Below are 22,327 nucleotides of genomic sequence, written 5' to 3' on the forward strand. Positions count from 1 at the left end.
AATTTACTGTCACTGAGTAGCCGCTGGGGACTATGTCTACCTGAATCCCTCATTAGCACCAAGGGTAACCACAGTCTCTCTACGCCTACAGGCGTATTCAGCAGCATAAAGCCTCTGCCTGCTGAAGTCACGACAAGGCAGCTAAACCACTTGCTGACAGCAAGACCTTGAGCAACACACAGGAAGTTATTTCACATGTTAACACGCTATATTCCCCCCTGTTTCCAACTACAATGACAGAATCAGAGCCCCCCCAAAAAAACCCAGACCTAAAATAATACAAATTCAAAGTGGTTAGGACATCATCGTTCTGAAAAATGGTGATGAGGCTTTGTTAAGACTCTCCAGCCTGAAACACTGGAGGAAACCTAAGAATCGTCCTGTAATGTTTCATTCTCTGTTGACCTTCAGGTTCCCTTCCCCCCATGGCCATCAACCGCCTCGATAAACCATCCTGGGTGTCACGGGTCCCTGGGTTGAAAGGTCAAACTCATATCGACTGCAGAGGAGCAGCTCATGTCTCAAGTTTCCTGTGAGCAGGGCTCAGCTTTTCTTTGTTCTCCCTGGTCCTTTACACATAAGCATCTGCACACACCTAGACACGTTACACACCATTAAAAGCACAAATGACAGAGGCAGGGAGTCTTTCTATGGGCGGTTTACAGCCTTCTTTCATTCCTTTTAACACCACTGAAACCCAGAGCTATATCTCTTGTTTGACTGTGGTTAAACAAGGTCAACTTCTTCTTATCTACCACTCAGAAATGGTTCCTTCATTAAAAAAACCACAAATATTATCAAGATTACTCTAAAGACATTTCACTGAGCTAAAATAAACTAAACACTTAAAGGAGTATATCTTTCTCCTAACAAATATACATACTATAGTAAGAGTAGGAATTGCAGGCTGGCTTGTGATATGGTGGGATATGCCATACATTTGCAAGAATTATTACAATTTCAATTTAATCATAAAACAATACATTACAATTTCTGTTCTTTGGCCAGTGTTTAAACACAGATTTTCATTCCTCAAGTAAGATTTTGATATTTGGCATAAGCTATTAAAAGGATGACACATTGGCATATGGATATTTTGTCCCAACCCTACAGGTTGACTTTCAGAGCAGATTTTCCGACCAAAACAAATGCTGATTCCCCTTCCTTACTGTCTCCACCTCTTATGTCCTGTTTCATCATATCTGTAAGTCCAATGGTGGCCAATCACTGCAAACATGCACCGGTGCATGGAGACACTGAGCCATTATGCAGTTATTTGGGTGAAAAAAACACCCCTTTCCTTGCAAGTTGGCCTTACTGCATTAAACATCCAATGATGAGGTTGGTAACAGCACAGCATTAATAGAGTAAACATCAGTCTACTGTCTGTGGGAGCTGATGGAAGTGCGCTACAGTTTTTATGACGAACAAACTTTCCAGAGATCAGGAAAAATTCCACCTCTGTATAACTTATAAAGGATGATAAATGCGTGTAAATAAAGTAGATATTACTTTGATGCTGCTGTTAGTAAGTCATAACAAGGAGTCAAATCAGACTGAGGCTCTCAGCTGTTTGTGTATGGCACCGTTGTGCATGACGAGGATGTGAGTGTTGTGGATGTTTTCTTGGATTTCTCCTTTATTAAGGGAGGAAACTTTGTGAGGGTGGTGCTTAAATAAACACTTATTACATCACCATTCCTTCGATTAAAGACATTGTTGCAGTGAATATTTATCATGGATAGTCAGAATCCGTGGAATGCAGGTAGGACTGCACACTCAAAGGCCTTCATTTTTTTGCGCTTAATTTTTCAACCACAGGGGTTGCCCCTTGGTAAACACCTGAAACATGATACCGCAAACAGTTTCATGCCTGAAAGTGGGACGCATAGAAAGTTTGTTGTTTGCTAAGTCTGTTGGCTCTTTTTCAACTTAATCTTGTGACAGCACTCTGTCATTATGCCACTGGACAGACAGTGTTCTTCTGGCCATCTCTCCTAGCAGGGCTAATGGTTGGAGAGGGATGGGTTCATTAAAAAAAATAAAAGTCTGAAAAATGTTTGAGCCTCTGAGTGAAACATAAACAAGGTGATGCAGTGTCATTAGAGTTGATATCAATGCATCTCGGGGGAATAAGACTACTTGCAAACTTTAGAAGTCATTAGCTTACACTATTTACAATGGTTTTATCTGACTTTTGCTCTATTAATATTCTGTTGCATATTATACCTTTAAATTGGTGTCCCTCACTGTTGTGGCCTCGAGTAAGGCTTTTAAGATCTCGTTTGCAGCATTAAACAACACCGCTGACTGACAGCTAAAAGATGTTGCTGCCATTTTCGTAGTTTGTATCAAACAGCATTTTAGCTGTAGTCTTCCAATAAAAGCCATTGTCACTGTTGAGATTAAGTTACAATTTGGGCAAGCCCTGGGTGTCCTTGCAGTAACCCCTTTAAATTGAATTGCAGCATGAAGCTGCACACAAGAAAGACTCTTAGAAACAGAAAAAATGCCAACACAGAAGCAAAATAAAGCATTTTAGTAATTTAAAGGGACTTCCTTTGTGATAAAAATGACAGGAAAACAAAGTCTGCTCTTTTCTAAGACGGTCTAAATCCATGAGTTTCTCACAATCTCATGCATACAAAAACACACACGAGTGTATCTGCAAGTGTTTGCATTTATACATGTATGGGAGTGACTGAGGGTTTTATACTACGTGCTCACACTAGCAATGACTTCCTGTATCGTCTGCGATAATCTTTACTCTCCTTATTCCTCCTGGTTGCTTCCTCCTCAGCTCTCCTGCTTCTGCCCTCCAGCATTTCAGCGGCTCTGATTCATCATTTCATCACAGCTCTGCGTCTGTGTCAGTCGGTACCTCACAGTCTGCAGCATGTGAGCAGATGTCAGTCAGGTAACTCCTCCATAGATGTGCAGGTCTTATGATAAAACAGTCATCAGCTTTAGTGTGTAAAATACTCAGTCCTGTGCCTCAAGTAGGGATGATACATCTTTGAGGACTCTTATCAGACTAAAGCTTGACAACATAGAAAAGTAACCAGTGTACAAAGTGACACTACTGGAAATCTTTAACTTTCAGTCTTTGATCTCGTGCAACCCACAGTGACCTTTTACCTTTAAAGAGAGTTACGTTAGGCTTAAGTGCTCGTGAGGCAGCTGGATGTGTTACCCTGGTCATTGCCAAAACTTCTTCCAGTTACAGTTCTCCACCACATAAATCAAGTCATTTGGCCTTAATATGAAGGAAGGATAACTTTGGAAATGTCTAACCATCTGTATACTTTGGAGAAAAGCGATTAAAACAATGGCAGCACATAAATCTCAGTGGCTGAAATGGCAGAGCTAAAATTTTGCTAAGATGCTAACACTCAACGTGGTGCAAACAGACCAAAATATCAAACATTTTCATGATTAAAACTGAGTTATCACCATAACCAGAGCCCATTTTATTCACGGATTTACAGTCGTAACATGTTGTCGAGAGTGACTGATTTGGCAGGCCTGCCCCTGCCTATAGGCAGACTATGCAAAGTACGTGGGGCCTCATCACCCGGCGGGGCCTCACTTTGAGCGTTTTTTTTTCTTCTCTCTTTCTCTCTCTCTCTGTATATCAGACTCGTGTGTGTATGATTAACATGATCAAGATATGCATATACAACACTGTCTAAACATAAACTTTACCTGGTCTTCACACCTTAGTAAATTAACCCTCAAGATAGCTAATAAAGTAGGATTAATGTTATGATGAGAATAAGCTACCTCAGGTGATGACCATAATTTCTAAATAAAAAATAGATGGAAATAAAAAAAAAAACACTTTTTATTGCAACAAGGAATATGATCATTAAAAGCAATATTCATTTTTGAAACTTTCTTTCAAACACACAGGTCTCTGGTAGTTTTTGTTATGTTATCCTTGATATGGACTTAATTATAACCAAGAATGCAAAAGTCTTTGCAACAAAAACTTTTTATTTTTTTATTATTGCAGTAATATATTTTTCTAGTTATTTTAAGGTGACCTTATATGAGTAATGTTAGTGAATATGTCAGGAGGGTGTCCAGAGTCTGCTTAGGGCCTCACTTTGGCCAGGGGCGGCCCTGTGATTTGGTGACATGATCAATACATCAGAGCACACTGATGTGATATTGAACAGAGACTATATAAAAAAAAAACATATGATGAACAGATTAATCAAGAAAATAATCATCCGATGAATCGATGATTGAAATCATCATTTGCTGCAGCTCTACCACCAATGAAGAAGAGGAAGTAGCCGGCATATTAAAACACATGCAGAAGAAAAGTCTGCTCCCTGCTTCCACTGCAAGAGTGTCAGAGCAGTGAGATCTGCTGCCCTTTTTCTCCCTCTCCTCATCTCTGTGCTGTTTCTAAAAAAACACGGCAGATGTGAAAGCACAGAGGGTCGAAGATATTACCTCTGCTAAAACATTTTAAAGACAATACACGGACCCAGAGACACTCCGGACATGGAGAAGTAGAGAACAGCAACAACAAATGTGTATTTAAGCGCACTGCTCAGACTCTGTTTGCACAAGCTAGTCTGAGATCCTTCACTGACACACACGAGTCCGAATTTTGCATGAGGAATCACTGCACCAACTTGTTTTTTTATTCAAAACGGTGTAACAGCACTCTTTAGAAATCATAAATATGACACATTGTTTTAAAAAGCATGTATTTTAATTTGCAAATATATTTTTTTACCTTTGTAAACAAGGAGACATTGGGCTGTTTTCTGTTTTTGCATATTTTTGTCTCAAGTTCAATCTCTCACAGGCTGTGCTAACTATCACTGTTAGTTCTTGATAACACTAGATGGAACAAAGCATTTAACGATTGATTCATATGCCTATTTAGAACTTATAAATAAAATATTACCTGCACCAACAGTAGTTAAAAAAACAATAAGTGAGGGAAATCTATAACTAAAAATCTGGGACTTTTTCTTTTTTTATCGATGAGCCGAACCCGTACCTACCCTGGACCGCAAAACTGAGGTACAAACTGAACCGGAACCTTTGAGAACTATTACACCCCTACTGAGGACCCAATACCAGAGTTGGGTCTTACTCAGTGAAAAGAGTGCTGAAGTGGGTTTTGGTACACATCACTGTATTAAAATAAAATAGAGCAAATGTGACTTTAATTTCTAAACACAAGACTTTCTGTTTTTAAATAAATATTATAGGAGTTGGTTCGGTGAGCTTTGGCACCAACCAAAGATTTCCTTGTACTATTGTGAACAGACATAATGCTGATGCCTCCCTCCCTCTTATCCTGAAATGGAATAGTGGCTCATTTTTTTTTTTCAATTTTCTGACCAAAAAAAAAAAAAAAAACCTGAATAACAAGAGTTTCTAAGGATTTCTGAGGCTGGTTTAAAACAGGAAATGGAAGTGCCAGAAAGTACACTGACATTAAAGTGTTAAATATTTTGTTTTTAACTCTGAAAAGCACTCTGAATCACTACAGTGTGTATGAATGGTGCTCTGCTGATAAACTTAGCTTGCCTTGCCTAAAGTTAACTTTGTGCCTAAACATCAGTTGCTAAAATTGGTCATTTATTTCCGTCTTTTGTTACTCAAATTGTCTTGAGAACTTATTCACAGGCTAAAAATGTCTCATGACTGGAAAATGCTAACTACACAGGGCAGCTATTTCCAAAATAAGTCATGCATGTCTCCTGTTTTTATCTCAGTCTTTCTGTTACTTTGTTATTCTTACCTACAAGATGACCAAGAAGTCATTCACAGCTGTACTCCTTGTCTTACTTGTTTGCATACCTCGTGATACACCCAGCTCCCTCTGCGCCTGTCACATTGCATCAACCCTGCATGAGAAAGCACATTGAGAAACAAGCCACTAAGAACAGGTGAGTGTAGTGGTCTATGCCCTAATCCCCTCTGAGACTTCCAGCAGCTAGCCAAAGGCTGCCCTGCACTCTGTCTAGACAGCTGGGGGAGTGTCATTGTTCATGGCTCTCTGTCACTTTGTGTGTGCGTTTTGAGACTCTGTCAGGCTGTTATCGTTGCCATCAGGGGATCCGCCTGCTTTGTTCTACCATGATTAACAGAATGGCACTGTCTGAAGACACACAAGCTTTATCAGCACCCTTAACTGCTGTGCTCTGTGTGTATGGTGTGTCTGTCATATGTTGATGAAACAATGACATTCCTGACACGGCGGTGCAGCTTTAAGCTGTTAGACGGCTTCATAACTGGGTTAATCTGTGTATTCTTCAGCCATTTCTGTCTTGGAGGAACCTGTTCAGCTGCATTAATACTATTACTCACGCCTAAAACATGTATGTGTGTCTGAGAAATGGTGACATAGCTGCTGACAAATTTCTGGTACCAAAGAGTTAATGGATGAAGACAATCAGCGCTACAGACTGCTCTCTAGTAAGACCAAAGAGGCTTACTGAGAACTAATCAAACCAGCATCTGACCTCTATCTTTAAGGAGTCAAAGGTGAAGAGTCATGGCTCCCTGGTGAGGTCACATGGATTCAAGTCACTATGGGGTCATTGTGGTAGCAATGCTCTGAAGCTTGGCTCAGTTTCAAGGGTGAATATGAGCACTGTCTCATCCTCTATAGAGACACAATAATATATCCTTCAGAGGTGGCATGGCTGACTTTGGTACAGCTCAACATCTGTTTATCATCACTCCACTGAACATTCAGGACAAGTCGCATGTCTAAAGGTCTATATTACAGAGCCATGGGCTTTTAAAGCAGCTTTAAGCTAAGTAAGGTAAGCTGACTATAGAAAAATCCGGAGAAACACCGGAAGTTGACTAGCCGCCATTACTACGGTGGACTCTCACCAGTTAAGCCATGCATTCTAATGAAGAATGAATTCTAAAGTTGACTTGTAAAGTGAATGTTTCTTCTGTTGCCACAACATTCAATTTAACTTTATTTTACTCAACAAGTTCGAGGATGTGGTACACAACATATGGATTTCACAGCTGATTTAAAAATTGTCACAAGCTTAAGATATGTACGTACTGAGCAACTATTAAAAACTATGTTTTCGCTAGTACATACTTGCATACAGTGTTATATTATTATGCTAACTAATGTGAATAGGATGTCATTAAACAGTCTTTAATCTGTTTTACGGATGCTGGGTTTATGTTCGCCGACATTGTTTTTTCAGACATTATGACTCGTAACTGCAGGGCAGATAAAGATATGAACAGCCAATATGTCCAGCTGGAAAATATGCCAATTCCTTAATAAACGGCGAATAATTACATATTTCATATTTCATTTCCTAAAGAAGCATTAGTTAAGGGTTGAATAGTTCTAATATAAACTAGAAGTCATTTTTCTATGATCTACACTTCTTGAGAGAGCATACTCCTTCTTGCTCAGTGCTCAGGTTTATTGATCTATGTAAGCAGCACATGGCTAACTAAATATTCATGACATCAACAGGAACTAGTGGGGAGTTGACAGACAAAACTCTATGCAGGATAATCGGCAGTATGGAAGGATTTTGAATTAGTCAAGGATGCAGCAAATAATGAAGAAGAAACACACAGGATTGAAGACAGCTTAGTGACACAAACATGAAGAAGTAGCAGCTGAGTGAGGAGACTGGGTTAGACCCGGGGATAAAGCTGTACTGGACTTGGAAGAGTAGGTAAATCTACCTGTGGCCAATTCTCAAAAATATGGGACTGTATTTAAAAAGGATTCCAGTCACGCAGGAAGGACCAGATCTTTTTGGCTGTGGAGGACAGCACAGACTTGTTTACATGAAGCAGGCTAACCAGCTAACAGCATAACCATCCAGGCTAACAGCAGTGAAGAAGCAACCGTCCTGCGCGTCCTCTGCGAAAGATGGTTGCGTGGAGGCAACCGTCCATTAATTCTTGATAACTGGACATCTCGAAGGGCATTCACCCACTTATACCATGATCACTTGCAAATGAAAATAATTAATATAACTATCAATTTATGATTTCATACGTTTTGTGATCAAAATAGAAAGTTTTACTAAAACAACAATTTCTTTCCCCTAGCAACGCCTGAGGACTTGACTAATAACTGGAATGGCCATTCCAATCCCATAACATTTTTAAAGAATGTAAACATAGTTCAGTATTCCAGTAAATAGTCACAACGGAACAAAAAAAATGGTCCGCTCAGCGCACATTCTAAACAGATTTATCAATGAAAAGACATGAAGACAAGTGAGACTAAGAGTCATCTGTGATCAGACTATAAACCTGTATGTTAACATGAACAGTCTTCTGATAGAAAGCTTAGTTTTAGCAGACCAGCTGTTTGAATATACAGAATAATTCCCGCTTCTGAACTTTGAGGTCACAGACATGAAACAGAGCTGTCCACATCCTGCAGGTGCTGATTGTTCATCAGACACATCAATATTTATCAGATATTATCATGCCGGTTCATCAGAAGCATTTCCTTTGACTCTACAAAGAAATAATGGCTTTTTTTTCTTTTGTTTGTGTTATTTGAATCTTCTGACAATAGTTAATAGCAGTTAGAACAGGAGGGAAGTGAGTTTTTTGCAACACTCACCTCTCAGTGTTAAGGTGAGCCTGGAAACAAGACGTACATCGGATATAGAAGATAAGACCATCTTACATTACTGGTCTTGAACCTGGAGTCTGTCATTTTATTTATGTCAGTTAAGTGACAGTTGATGCCGGTCCGCAGGCTCCTTAGGCAGGGATGTTCAATTTTGTACTTTTTTCTGTCATAACTTGAAGATCTGCACGTTTTTTTCACCTCCTTCTCCCATTGTTACCCTCACCTTTCTCTGTTTACCACAACGAACAGACCAACGTCAAAGTTAAGCAGACCTCTTTCCAAGTGCCTAGCAACCATATGGTTTTTGTAAGAGTTTGTTCTTATTAATAACTAGAAAAGCACTCAGAGAGCGCAGACCTCCACCATTAGCCCTATCTCCCAGTAGTGAAGAATCCTTAAAAAAAATTCCTGGATCCAGACGGTGATCTGGATCACTCCAAAAATCTAATCAGTTCTTCCTTATGCCATTTCTGACATTTCCTGAAAATTTCATCAAAATCCGTCCATAACTTTTTGAGTTATGTTGCTAACAAACTAACAAGCAACCAAACGAACCCTGCTGATCACATAACCTCCTTGGTGGAGGTAACAATAGCAGGTTGTTGCTGTGTGATAAAAGGAGTACTGTTTCTAAGTGTGGACAAGAACAAGCTAGATGTTGACATCTGTTTGTAAAAGCATCATCAGGGATTATTGTGAAGTACTGATACCCTAGAGATTTTGAAATTTAAAACTTGTCCTGATTTCATACTTACCCATATTTGTTTAATATTTGCTTGGTATATTTTTCTTTGGTTGAAGGTCTAGAAGAAGCATGTTTTCTTTTAGCTATTTTGTCAATTTTTGTCTAATTACTTTTAGTAAGTGTTATGGTAAATGAAAAGATTGACTATTTTGAGTATAGCCATGTGACCAAAGCTGTTTACTTCTTTAGGAAATTGTTCTAAACAAGAAGAGCTGCTAATATCTGTAAAATGTCATTGTCTCAGTATAAATGTTTTCAGAAAGGAGCAGCATACCAATACTGAGAATTACCACAAAGCAGGCATGAAACCAAGACATGAGGAAATTCTATTCTTAGAGGAGCACGCACACTGTCAGGGGTAAGCACGGCAAATATCCGGTACGGGTATTGCAGCAACACTTTGTTTAGTCTCTGTTGTACCTTCCTGGTGTCAGAGATCACAGTTAAACTGAGGCAAAGAAAAGCTGCATCCCCTACCTTGCCCAGGAGTGTGATAAATAAAGGAATAGGACAGAAAAGACAGAATACAAAGGAGAGTTAGAGGATGATATTTCCCCCCTAGGGTAGTGTGCATGTAGTCTATGAATGTTAAAGTCTCCTCCTACCAGACCCACTAAACCCCACTTTTCCTCTGCAGACACCAACTCATTTACATACTCCAACACTTCCTTTCTAATTTAGGGCCCCACATGTCGCTCCTTTAGCACATTACAGTTTCCATCTATTTTGGGACTGTGCTCTATAAAAAGTAGATCCTTGCGTATTTTTGCTCCTGACACTGTTTTGTGTGCCTCTGAGTATTGCAGCTCTGGCCTGAATTTCCCTCCGTGTTCTTTGAAAGCTGAAAAGACATAAAATACAGGAGTATTCTCACGATGGGCAGGGCTTTAGAGAAGGTAAACACCTCTTTGTCATCCTGCCTCTAGTGTGTCCCCTCTACTCCTTCCCTCCTCTTTTGCCTCCCTCTCCACGCCCTACTTTCCCAGTCAGGACGCCTCTACAGATGGCCCTGCAGCAGCCTGCTCTCCCAGTGGGAGCTGCTGGCATGGGAGGCTTTTTGGCCCTCTGCCCCTGCCATCATCCCTGGTCTCTACAGGAGCCCAAATGTGTACTGGCGTCCAGACTGAATGCCGAGGGTCCGAGGGCCGAGCCAATCTGGCCGCTGAGCTGCACAGCAATTGCCTTGAATTGCCAACGACAGAAAGAAAGAGAGAGCGAACAAAATACCACACATATGTCACCGCAAACAACAAAAGCAAACCAGAGCACGGCTGTCAGTTAGTGTCGAGCGTGTGTTTAAGGAGGAGTGCAGCCGAAAACAAATGGGTTCATTGTGCCTTGAAAGAAACACAAGCATGCACACTTGCACCCACACAGCAGCCAAACACAGGATTGAGTTACTGTTGAGGCATTCCAGCTCCCCACCCATTCCCCAGATTCTCTCTGTGGTATGAGACAACAGAGGATAGGAATCACACTCACCCCTTAACAAGGACACACTTCCCAAATCCCTTTTATGAGAATCCCCCTCGACTGTCTGAGCGGGCTAACGCTGACATCCTGGCACCTGTTACCCTCCCAGAAGCTCTATCATCCTGACGTAGTGCTCACTGGGGATTCTCCTCTGCTAACACACCCTGTGCACGTGTGCATTGACCCTCATTCCTAAGCGAGTTTGGACACAGTGGCGTGCATGCATCCGTTTGGGTTTCTGTTTGTGTGTGTGCGCTTGCAAAAATGCTCAGGGAGTCAAAGTGTATCTAGGTCCAAGTGAAGTCATTCCATCTCTGTGAAAACAAACATCTGTCCTACTGTTGTTCATGAGGTGTGGCTCCACTTCTTCTCTAAAATTCCTAAAACAGACTCCAAAATCAACACTCACATATGCACAAAAACCCTTCTTTAGGTTTTCTGGGTGAGCTGTTATTTCTTCCAGATCTCACCCAGGCTTTTTCCTGCCATCCTCAGGGTGAGCTGATGTGAGCGCAGCAGGAGATATTCAGGAAAAGTCTCCACAGGTGCGTGGGTGGGGTGCTGACAGTAATCTCCCCATGGTTATTATACTGTTCATATTTCAATCATATATAACCCTCCCTAATAACCACACTTTAATATCATGGGAAGTAATGTCCAGTCTGCAAGCTATGTAGCTTCATTTACTAAGGTGAATGGGAAAAAACATCCACAGGTTGACTGAAGAGATTCATAATCTCCTAACACAACAGCATTATGAATCAAACTAAACCACAGCAGTAGCCTACCTCAGCCTGTCAGCTTGATGAAAAAACCCAAACTCAGACTTTAGCCACTCTTTTTCTGCTCGGAGTCCATAAAAGCACAACTTAACTTTAAAGCTGCTCCCTTCATTTAAAAATATCTATCCAGCGTTGAAATCTGCACTGTAATCAGCAGAATAGACTTTAATTGCAGAGGCCGGAGACAGGAGTTCTCAAATGGAATATGTCTGGCAGAACCAGGACTCTTCCAAAAGCTGGTTGTCTGGCCCACTGACCAATCGGGGAGAAGGGACGTGATGTTTGTCCTTCTGGAACTTTGTCCAATCTCCATACATGATCTCTGGGGCTCAGTCAGAGTGGCCCTTGGGTTCTTGGTTGCCTCTCTTACTAAATGCACTGTGATAACACCTCAACACTGTTGCATGAGAGACACTGCTGACTAAACCAGACCATTTCCTGACTTGTGCTTGCATTCATATTAAAACAGTCAATGCACATAAGCATCAGGCTCAGAGAAGGTCTGTGCATTTGAGACCAGCTCTGAAGGTTGAGCACCATTATCCACTTTTTCAAACCACTCCATGTGTGAAAGATGCACTTCTGAATCATTTTCCCCTGTTCAGAGAGGAAGAAAATGGCCTCCGAATATGAATTGAAGGTCTGTGACATGTGATGCATCTGAGCAATCTATCATGTAACTGAGAGATAATTGGAGCTGAGCACAGATTGGTGCTTAGTGGGCACGTTGAACGCGTCGAAGCATAGAGTGCCCTAAATCTGTCATTCATGTTGGTCATAATGCTTTAAAAAACAGTCATGTATTAACCATAATACTCCAATCTACTAGTACTGTCAATGTGATGCTCCTCTGAGGGGAATTGGCCAAGAGTGATTTTTGTCTCTAAAAAGGCATAATTTTGCCTCAAGTGCCACTTATGAGGAATTACCATTGCCCCAAGTAAATGGAAGAAAATGGAAAGGAAGAAGAGAGGAGTGAATAAGAGCATTCAGACAGAAAGGCTCAAACATTGCCTATGTGCGGCTACCTCCATACCCTCTATGCACTGTATTAGCCTCAATCAGACCTGCACAATAACCATTGCAAAGTGACAAGCAAGACGAAAACATTTACAAATCTAATATCCAGACGTTACTAATTTCATCATGTCAGCCTCCGACCATGTTAGAGGGAATCTGTCTGCTCATTAAGACCAGACTGAGGCTGAGTGGTGTGTCACTGCTGATGTTCTACGTTGAAGCATGTTCATTGGAGTGGTGGGTTGTAAGGGGGGGGGGGGTCTGTTCACAACTCATGGTTCCTATGTTCTGATAGGATTGAGACAAAAGTCAGAGTATATACACTTCTTCAAAAGCTGAGGTAAAACACAAACTATCACACAATTAATGGATTCACACATCAGATGTCTTTTCTCTTATTTGAGATGACTCATTTCATTACTACACCACAACATAACCGCCTCCTGTAAACAGATTGTTGGGGGAATTCCCCTGACAAAAGGGATATTTTGTACATATTTTGAACACTGCAGGCTAAAATGATCACATATTGTCACATAAACTATACCTTTAAAGACAATAATGACCAGCTCAGACCAGTGTTTCCATGGGCAATGGATCTAAATTCAGAAAATAATCACTGCCATGTTCAAGAGTTTTTTGAATTTTTTTATATATAAAAAAGCAAGGGAAAAGCCTTTTTAATTATTATAAATCTGCAGAGTACACCCATTTATTTTAGTTGCTATTTTTACCACCCTCTATTTCAGCATCTTTTTATGCATCACCACACACTGGTGATTCTGTCTCAGGGTAGCATGAAAGCAAAGGACAATAATATGTAGAATACATATGCCTATGCATCATAGTTTGGTTTACACGTCATAAAGAACTCATTTAAAAACACTGCTCAACAGCCAGAAGACATGCCTGGATTTGGAGGGCTCCCTTAAACCAAGTGTACACTGTGGGAAATTTCAGCCACGAATTTCGGGTCGCACATCTCACTTGGAAGTCGTACCAACTTAAAGTCAGATCATGAGTCGTTTGTTATGGTTAATATTTTGGTGATACGACTCCATACGTCCCACAGTAAGAGCAGAATCCTTAACTTTGGAGTATTTGTTCCTTTGTCACCTGTCAGACAGCGTCTAAAATCATCATGACAACAGCAGGAATGACTTTCTAATGCCCCAAACATCCCCACTATAATTAAGGAAATAAACAAGCAGGAAATATACCCACGGACCTCCAGATGACACAGATGGCAATGCTGTTTGTGTGTGTAGGATTTTTGTCAGTCTGTCCCAACTTCACCCATAGAGTGTGAGCACAAGCCGAGCACGACTATCGGGTCTTATAGTGTAGGCTTGTAAATTTTTGTTTCTGGTCGCCGTTTGATCCATAATATCTGATAATGCACATTTAGAAGACATCTAAACTTTGTAAATGTTGTCGCCACTGCCAGAAAGAAGATTAATTCTTCTTTATGTTTATTACTAAGATTACAGTGTGTTGTTGTAAGAGGTGTTCCTAATATTTTGACGATCTGTCATATATAAGGGGGTTGGCAAAATATCACAGACTTCTCGATATGATGCTCTTCACACCAACACCCACTACCACCACTTTAACAGCATACAGAAGAATCATCAACTTTCTGACGTCAACAACATTTAAAAAGTAAAAAGTTTACACTCATGAAATGGCCAGGGGGTTCACAAGTGGATAAGATGTAGTTTTGTTTTTTATTAATCAATACAAAATACATTAATGCAAAAATTTAATCAGCTGATATATCAGAATTTTATATTCTCTAATATCGGTATCAGCATCAGCCCCCAAAAATTCATATCAGTTGGGCCCTAGTGGATACAACAGTTATGGAAGAGACTCCAGCCAAGTAATTGTCTAGGTCTACTCTTTAAAGAGTACTCAGTAGGCCAGGTGGCCTTCACATCTACCATGCCAGAATCTGCAAGCAGACTAACTAATGGACCCAGATTTTGGGGTCAAGTGTTCTTGGATCTGGGCCTGGGTCTTTAATGTGAAACCACCCTTGTTTTAATGGAAAAATTCAACTCCTCAAATTTTGGATCTTGTCCAAACACAAGAGGAATGTGTTAAAACACAAGGGCAAAACACATCTCTGTATTAAAAATACAGAAGTGTAAATCTGAAAGCACGTCATAAGCAACAGCTCTAAATACTTGTTACTGTTGGAGCTGAGGTTTGATACCCAAATCTAACAAGTGTTCTTAAAATGCAAAGTTCAGAAGACATTGTTTGGGCACTTTTTATCTTTCTATAAAGTGCTGACACACTACTCATCTGGCACCTGGAGGATTTCCAAAGCCTGATAAACTGAACAGAGCTCTGATAAAAATTTCATTACTTGGAGCCTATATCTGATGCTGGATTCTATATGTTTACTCCAGCACTTTATTGGAAACACAAGAAATCTAATCATGTTCTATTTCTTTTTTGACCCTGGCTGATGCATTGACATGCTGTCAATAACTGGCTATGACAGCATGCAGACCATGTGGAGGCAGCTCAGACCAGCTCTGCAGAGCATGCAGTGTTTCCATGGAGTCAAAGCTCCTGTTGGGAGGTAATTAGATGCCTGTTGAGTCCCCACGGTTACACCCCCTCTTCTCTCTTTTATTCCATCAAAGTCCCTTGTTTCTCTTCCTCTCTCTCCCCCCTGTCAGAGCAGCCGGCTGTGACGAGTGATTCCACATTTGAACCCTGTCTGCCTCGGCCCGTCAGCCAGATCGCTCTCATCATCCCGGTGTCAGAGGCATAGCTGCAGAGTAGCCACACGACATCCGAAGACCTGTCAGGTACACGGGCCATCACCGTGTTCTGTCCTGCTTTTCAATCGAGCTCCTGCCATAGCTGAGGGTGATACTTGACAATACAGAAGAACGGGGGAACTTTTCATGAAGAGTTAGCAAAATGGTAGTTTTGGGGATTTCCCAGTTCAGTGAAAACAGACATGCACAAAATAGAAACGAAAATGTACAAAACAAGAGTTCCCCTCTCTATTATTATTTCTACAGTACTTGCTTTTTTATATTATGTGACTTTAATTGCAATTTAATTTCCCACAGACACTTTCAAAATCAGCACAAAAGACGCATTTCCTTCTCTGCCCACTGGTCATTCATACATCCACCAGACACAGAGGAGCAGATGGATGCATTTCAAGCCAATCACAAGATTGAGAATTGAGTGATCAATGAATAATATTTTTGATTTTTATAAAAGGTTGATTCATAAATGTTCCAGCTGCATACTAACTAAACTTGACAATGTGGTGCACATGCTGATCCAGTGAATTCTTGTTTTAACCCCTCTGCCACAAAGCAGTAGAGGAATTCAGTCACGTCTGTAGAGTAGAATAGAGAGTGATCCATGATACTTATGAACACACACACAAACCCCTTCCCCCTACTCAGTCATAAACCTTGTGGTGGTGATAAAGCTGTCATTGCCACCAGACTAACAGCTCCTGTGTTTACCTCCCTGTTGACCCGCCCCAGACAGACCCTGCACCCACTCTCTCTCTTTCTTCCCTCAAACACCCCCCACCTCCCTCACAATGGCACAACTGGCCTCACTCTCTGAGAACTTGCCTCTCTCATTCTCACGTCACACCGAATGCTGCCCTCATTAATAGCACACCTGTTATTCTCCACAGACTTGGCCTGGATTGGAGGGAACATGTGCTGTAGCGTGCGTCTGTACCTGCAGACTTCTGACAGAGCCTCACTCTGGTGACTCATGCCTGTACAACCCGCTGTCTCCTGTACTCTTAAAGCAAGCTACCTCTTCTATACTAAACTATTCTTTTGCCTAGAACAGCAGGGTTTGGTGGGCTTGAGCACAGATGAGCTTAAAGAAATTGCTGCACGGGGTCCTGATTACAAAAAGTCAAAGAGTGCCAGATTGGAACAGGGATGAAATAACATGGATTTACAGCATTTTGTCCTTTCATAAAGGATCCTCTTTAGCAGCAAGCACAGAACAAAAAATGTTTGTTTTTCCCCCCTCTGGGCAAGCAAGCACACACTGCCAGTCAAGGTGAGAGTAAGCAAACGCACATTTCCCAGGGATGCATCTTAAACAGCCAGAGAGGGTAAATAAATGAAAACAAAGCAGCACACTGCCTCGTGTTGAGAAAAAAGGTGGGTGAAACTGCTTCTGCTGCCTCTTGGAGCTCAATGCTAAAACGGAGTCACGAAACGTGATGCTACCTCTCTGTGCTTCACCTCCTTGGGGGCTGGGAGGTGCAGCAACGGCTGACTGAGGGGTGGAGGGCACCAGAGCTGAGGGTGTGAGAGCAAGAATCAGAGGGAGAAGCAGCTTTACTGGTAATAACAACCACCTCAGCTAGAATTTCTCCCCCACCTAACTGGTTCCTCGTGAATCCGGTCGGTGTTACTTTCATGCACCTTGCATTAAGCTGCAGGAGGCAGATAACAAATCCTTCTGGTTTGTATGGGTGAGCTGTGCTGGCTGCTACATCACCCATGGGTGAAAAGGCTGCCCATCACCTTTTGGATGCATTAGCAGATGATGCCGTTTTCATTGCAATGAAAAAAAAATGTCAACACTGCCACACCTGTTCATTCAGAGCCATCTCTGAGGAAGAATAACAAACACCCTAGACTTAATTTACATGCAGAGTCGGTGTTTGAGAAAATCAGCACTGAGCTATTTACTCCCACGTTAATAATTACACAGATGGAGATAGCCTAAGCTTTGCACCAGTTAACCAAACAACAGTAGAGCATGTGACATTTCTCCAAATTATCAGGGGGCTGCTGTCTTTGTTTTCAGTGCTCACCATCAACTTAAACGTCACCCGCCGACGTGCCTTGTATTTTCGCTCATGAGTGTGTCTTCAGAGGGTAAAGACGCAGTGATTCCAGCTCCCTCAGCGAGCTGAATCCCCTCACACGCCCTTTAAACAGCCCGGACACCGCTGACTCACGCCTCTCTCTCTGCTGCTCTCATAGTAAAGTGAAGCCAGCGGCACTCCAGAACCTCCACCACGATAAGGAATTATGTCATCACTGTTGCTAGTAAAGTTCGAGCTGTGACGACGCTACGTCCTGGTCGCAGTTCACAGAACGTAGGTTACAAAGCAGTCCAAAAACCTCTCGCGCTTACAAACAAACACAGACACACAAAAGCACGCGCACAGGCTGTGGGCGTGAGCGAAATCACAATATGCAAACACGGTAGTAGAGGGGTAACCTCGTTTTAGTAGGCTACTCACCGGGACTACACTTTGATCCCCATCTTTGATCCGACTTGTATCCGATGTCAAATCGATAAAACTGCCGCTCCAGATATTTCCAAATCAATTCACAACACAGCCTCTTCAACTACCATCAGCGGTGCGAAGTAGAGCCGGACTCCAGAGGCTCAGTCTGACGGATGAAACCGCTCTGTCGATAGTAGTAGCGTGTTTAATGTCCGGGCTTTGTGGAGGTTTTTGAGGGTGAGCAGTGGACAGAGCTGACGCCGAGATAAAGTGTGTCCCTGAAGGCGTGGCGACCGTCCTGTCCTGCGCCACGGAGACACGGGGGACCGCACAACACATCCACACGTCCTCGGAGCAAGTGCTGAGACGGAGGAGAGGAGAGGGAACTACTCACGCTCCAGTCAAGTAGGTAGAGTCATCCAGCTTCCGCTTTCAGTTACCAAAATAAGACGCTCACCGACGAACAGCCTGTATTCAAACATGGTGCTCCTCCTTGGGGATTTAGGATAAAAGTGGGCTTTAATGACAGCAAATATTTATATTTGAAATAGCACTTATTTATGTTATAGATTTATCATAACTAGTAGTTTTGAATGTATATATTTTAAGCTATTAGTAATGAAATGCAGTCTTTTATTAAAAATGAATGCCCAGTTACTAGACTTTATCTTTTACTAACTAGTTTGCAGTTATGCTAATCAACTAACAATACAAATTAAAACCAGCTGTGCTGTTACTGTAAATAGTACTACTCACTGAGATGTGCTACCAGCAGTTCTTTGCAGTACAGGGAACATTTTTGATAGAGGCATCTATAGAGGCATAATGTCCCTAGAAAGGATGGTTTCCTTATGGAGTGGTCCGTGAAAAAAAGGTTTTCTTTTCATAACAGTGCAGACTCGGCTAGTAGTGGTGTTTTAAAGATAGAGTGATAATACTGCCTAAGATCAGGACTGCTTTCAATAATGACTTGGCTTCTTGGCTCCAGATCTGAGTTTTATACTCTAGCACAGTGGTTCCCAACCTGGGGTCTGGGCACCCCTAGGGGGGCGCCAATTATCTCAGAGGGGTACAGGACTCTGTCTGCTCTGATGTTGTCAAAATAAAATGCACATTTTTTTTAACCATTATAAGAAACATAATGTATTATTTTCAATCTAAAGATGAAAAAATTAAGAGAACCAATTGATTTTTGTGCAACAAAACGTCAGAATTGATTGTATATTTAAAGAAATCAAACTCAGAATTTCAGTTTCAAACATCTGAAATTTATAAGAAAAATCTTGACATTTTCAAGTTGAAAAAAAATGTTAAAATGTTAAAAATGTCATGTTTTTAATCGTAAATTTTCGACAATGTAAAGTAAAAAAATGTCAAGCAACCAAACTGAAAACAGTTCAACTTTATAGTGTTACTGAATTCACTGAATTCCTCTTACAACATTTCATTGTGCATTTCATGACAAAAAAAAATTCTTACAGGCAACAAAAAATTAAAAACCCTTTGCTCATAATAGTGAATAGACTATATTAACTTTGTCCTAGGTGATGATGAAGTGCTAGTGATGGGGGGCCCCAAATTGGAATTTCACTCATCTCATCTCAACCCTGAGGTTGTGTGTGGTAAGCCTAAAATACAAGTGGCCTGACATACATACAAAAGAGAAAAAAACTATGAAAATGGCTACATTGAAATATGAAATTATAAAGCATGGACATTTGTTATAAATTTCACGGAGCATTTTAGTTAAGTTACATGGTTTTATGCATTACTTACATTCAAGATTTACAATATTGCCAAAAAGCTTTTCTCTTTTTCCCCCTTAAGGCAGCCCAGCCTAGAGTGGACTATAATTATCAAATGACAGATTTTCTCTGAGATCTTCCTAAACCTACTCCTATATTCTTACAACGTAGATGGATTGATTAGTGAAGTATTTTTCTTGTGGCATTATTTATAGGGGTCACACCTGAGAACACTAGGGAGGCTTTTACCCTGTTTTATCTTTGCTTGAAAAATAAGAGCTGGTCTCATGACCTTCATCGCTGCAAATTCTGCCATTGCTGATTTTTCTTTAAAGTAGAATAGCCTGTGCATTTGCATCTTTTATTTTGAAAGGAAGTTAATTTCCGGTAGCTCTGACTTCATGCTGTTGTAGACAAGCAGCATTACTTTCACACTACTCTCACTCTCTCACACACACAGACACTACTGGAGTGAAATCTCTGATGCTTCACTCTCTGAGAGGGCTAGTCCCTCACTAAACTGGCTAAAAACAAAGTCATGTCTGAGATTTTACAATGATACACATCAGTAAAATTAAATGTCAATCCCCAGGCTGTTACAAAGAAAACAGAGGTTGTTTTCACTATGTTGTCCTCTAAATTCAGGCCATGCTCATGTAAGAGCCAGTGTAAAAGGCAAAATCAGGAATTTTAATGTATCAATCTATAATTCAAAACTGTTCTTTTGTTGGCTAATGAAACATCCCATTATACTCAAGCTTATCAGCGCTTTCTAAAATGTTATCCAAACAGTCATGGACAGATTAGAAGGCAGAATGGACACTCTTTTCATCTGTTATCCTCCAACAAACCCTCTTCCATCCTGAGTGACATCCGCTAAGCGGGACCCCTGAATGAAGGGGCCATCTCTGAATATGCAAATGCATCTGTGACATTTAAAGCCGGCTTGTATTTCCATTAAACCAGAGTTAATTATTACCATCAGACTAATTTAAAAACAACAGCAAGGGAATGTCCTAAACCTCCCTACAGAGTGCTGATGAGAAGCTGGACTGATGGGAGTGGGATGTGTCACGGTTGTACCCTGGCTGCTGCTGTCACCATGTTTTGTGCAAGGTTGAGATGTAAGTTATTGCAGGGGAGTAATTAATTTGAGGGGAGGTGTTGTAGAGAAAGACAGGCAGGGACAGACAGAGGAAGAAATAATTAAGCCGATGAGATGCATAGTAGTAGAGGTGCTTGTCAGGCCAAGAGGGGCGATGTGTGAGCTGCTGTCTCTGGAGCTTTGACGTCTGCTGCTGAGCCCTCTGGACCAGAGGACGGACGGCCCGACACTGCAGCAGGGGACAGAGATTCAACTTTCTCTCTCTCTCTTAAGCAGGTACAGCACCTCCTTCTATGGAGTGAGAAATGAACCACTAAGTATGAGTGCTATTTAATGAGTCATACACAGACGTTTTTGTGGCCTGACTATACCTCAACTGTTGATGTAACCATCTGTATTTCCTGAACCTTAATTCCATGTAGAGGCTTTGCAGATGGAAGAATTAACCACATTTACAACCTAAAATCGGGCATCTGGCGACCCCCTCATGGTATCTCTGGACCCTGGGTCCCACCCCCCACATTGAGAACAACTGTTGTAGTCTATGGAAAGCATAAACAAAGCCAAAGTTAAAACTTGATGCCGATCTGCAAACTTTGACAACATTACATCACCTTCCCCTTTTCTCCCTAGTAAGATTTGCAAACCTGGGGATTTGATTAAAATCTAGAACTTTCTGTTTTTTTTCTGTTTTCTGTTATTACTTTGTGGCTCTCAATGCATTGTAGTTTTGTATCCTGTATTATTCCTATGTATTACTGTTTAACTCTGTTCACTTCTGCCAGTCTTGGCCGGGACACATTTGAAACCTTTCTTTTTTATCTCAATAATACTTTCCAAGTTAAATTAATAGAATTCTAAAGGATTCCAAATCAGAGGAACTAACCTTGTTTTCACAGCTCAATTTAAAACGGTAAAAATTTTAATCTAAAGTGCTACTCAGACCCCTGAAAAAAAGACAGACAAGCTGAATGTTGTGGTGACCGAGTGTTTTTCCCCGTGTGGATGGGTGATTCCCCACAGCGTGACTGTGTTAACAGGCATGAATCATACATGTTCACACCAACACACACAAAGCCATGATAAGGTCTGATGCAGCATTTGAGGAAGCAAATGGAGATATAAATACTTACCACAGATGTTGATGTGTTTATGAGGATGTTTATCAGTGTTTCCGTCTGTCACCTGCTTCCTTTGCGCTCTGATCTCCACCAGTCTATTAGGTGAACTTGTATGTTTCCGTGCGCGCTCTCTCCCCAACTAATGATTACACAACAGAGCATGTGAGAGGAGCTCTTGTTATAGTTTCCAAACAGCTTTACTAGAATAGAAGAGGAAGCAGACACATCTCTGCCTGCCTCTCTCAGCCTTCACAAGCTCGCATTATGCAGCAAAGGTGTTGCAACAGTATTGGTGATGGATGCAGATCACAGCCTTCACACTCAAAGTTTGTTTACTTTCTCCCCTTTTTAACCCGCCTTTATTTCCAAATCATTTGCATGCAGAATACAACACCAACACTGCGCCTTTATCAAAAGCTGTTGCTTGGTTCCAGCATGAGGGAACGACATCTCAGAAAA

The 22,327-nt window shown here is 41.2% G+C and overlaps 1 protein-coding gene across 7 annotated transcripts in view; it reads right to left on the bottom strand.

Moving 5' to 3' along the window:
* LOC121516235 (ras-GEF domain-containing family member 1C-like) overlaps positions 1 to 22,005 on the bottom strand; it is a 37,839-nt gene extending 15,834 nt beyond the window's left edge. For 2 of the 7 annotated variants that reach the window (XM_041797395.1, XM_041797393.1), the window contains exons 1-2: positions 17,910 to 18,269; positions 5,833 to 5,879 (exon numbers count right to left, since the gene is read on the bottom strand). In XM_041797395.1, the coding sequence (XP_041653329.1) occupies positions 5,833 to 5,874 (42 nt within the window). In that variant the 5' untranslated portion in view covers positions 5,875 to 5,879; positions 17,910 to 18,269. Of the gene's footprint in view, positions 1 to 5,773; positions 5,880 to 17,474; positions 17,721 to 17,909; positions 18,270 to 21,880 lie in introns of those variants that run through there. The other 5 variants (XM_041797394.1, XM_041797399.1, XM_041797397.1 and 2 more) reach the window with 5 other exon arrangements.
* Positions 22,006 to 22,327: the final 322 nt, after the last annotated feature.

This window comes from Cheilinus undulatus, linkage group 10 (genome assembly GCF_018320785.1).
Source record: "Cheilinus undulatus linkage group 10, ASM1832078v1, whole genome shotgun sequence".
NCBI lineage: Eukaryota > Metazoa > Chordata > Actinopteri > Labriformes > Labridae > Cheilinus > Cheilinus undulatus.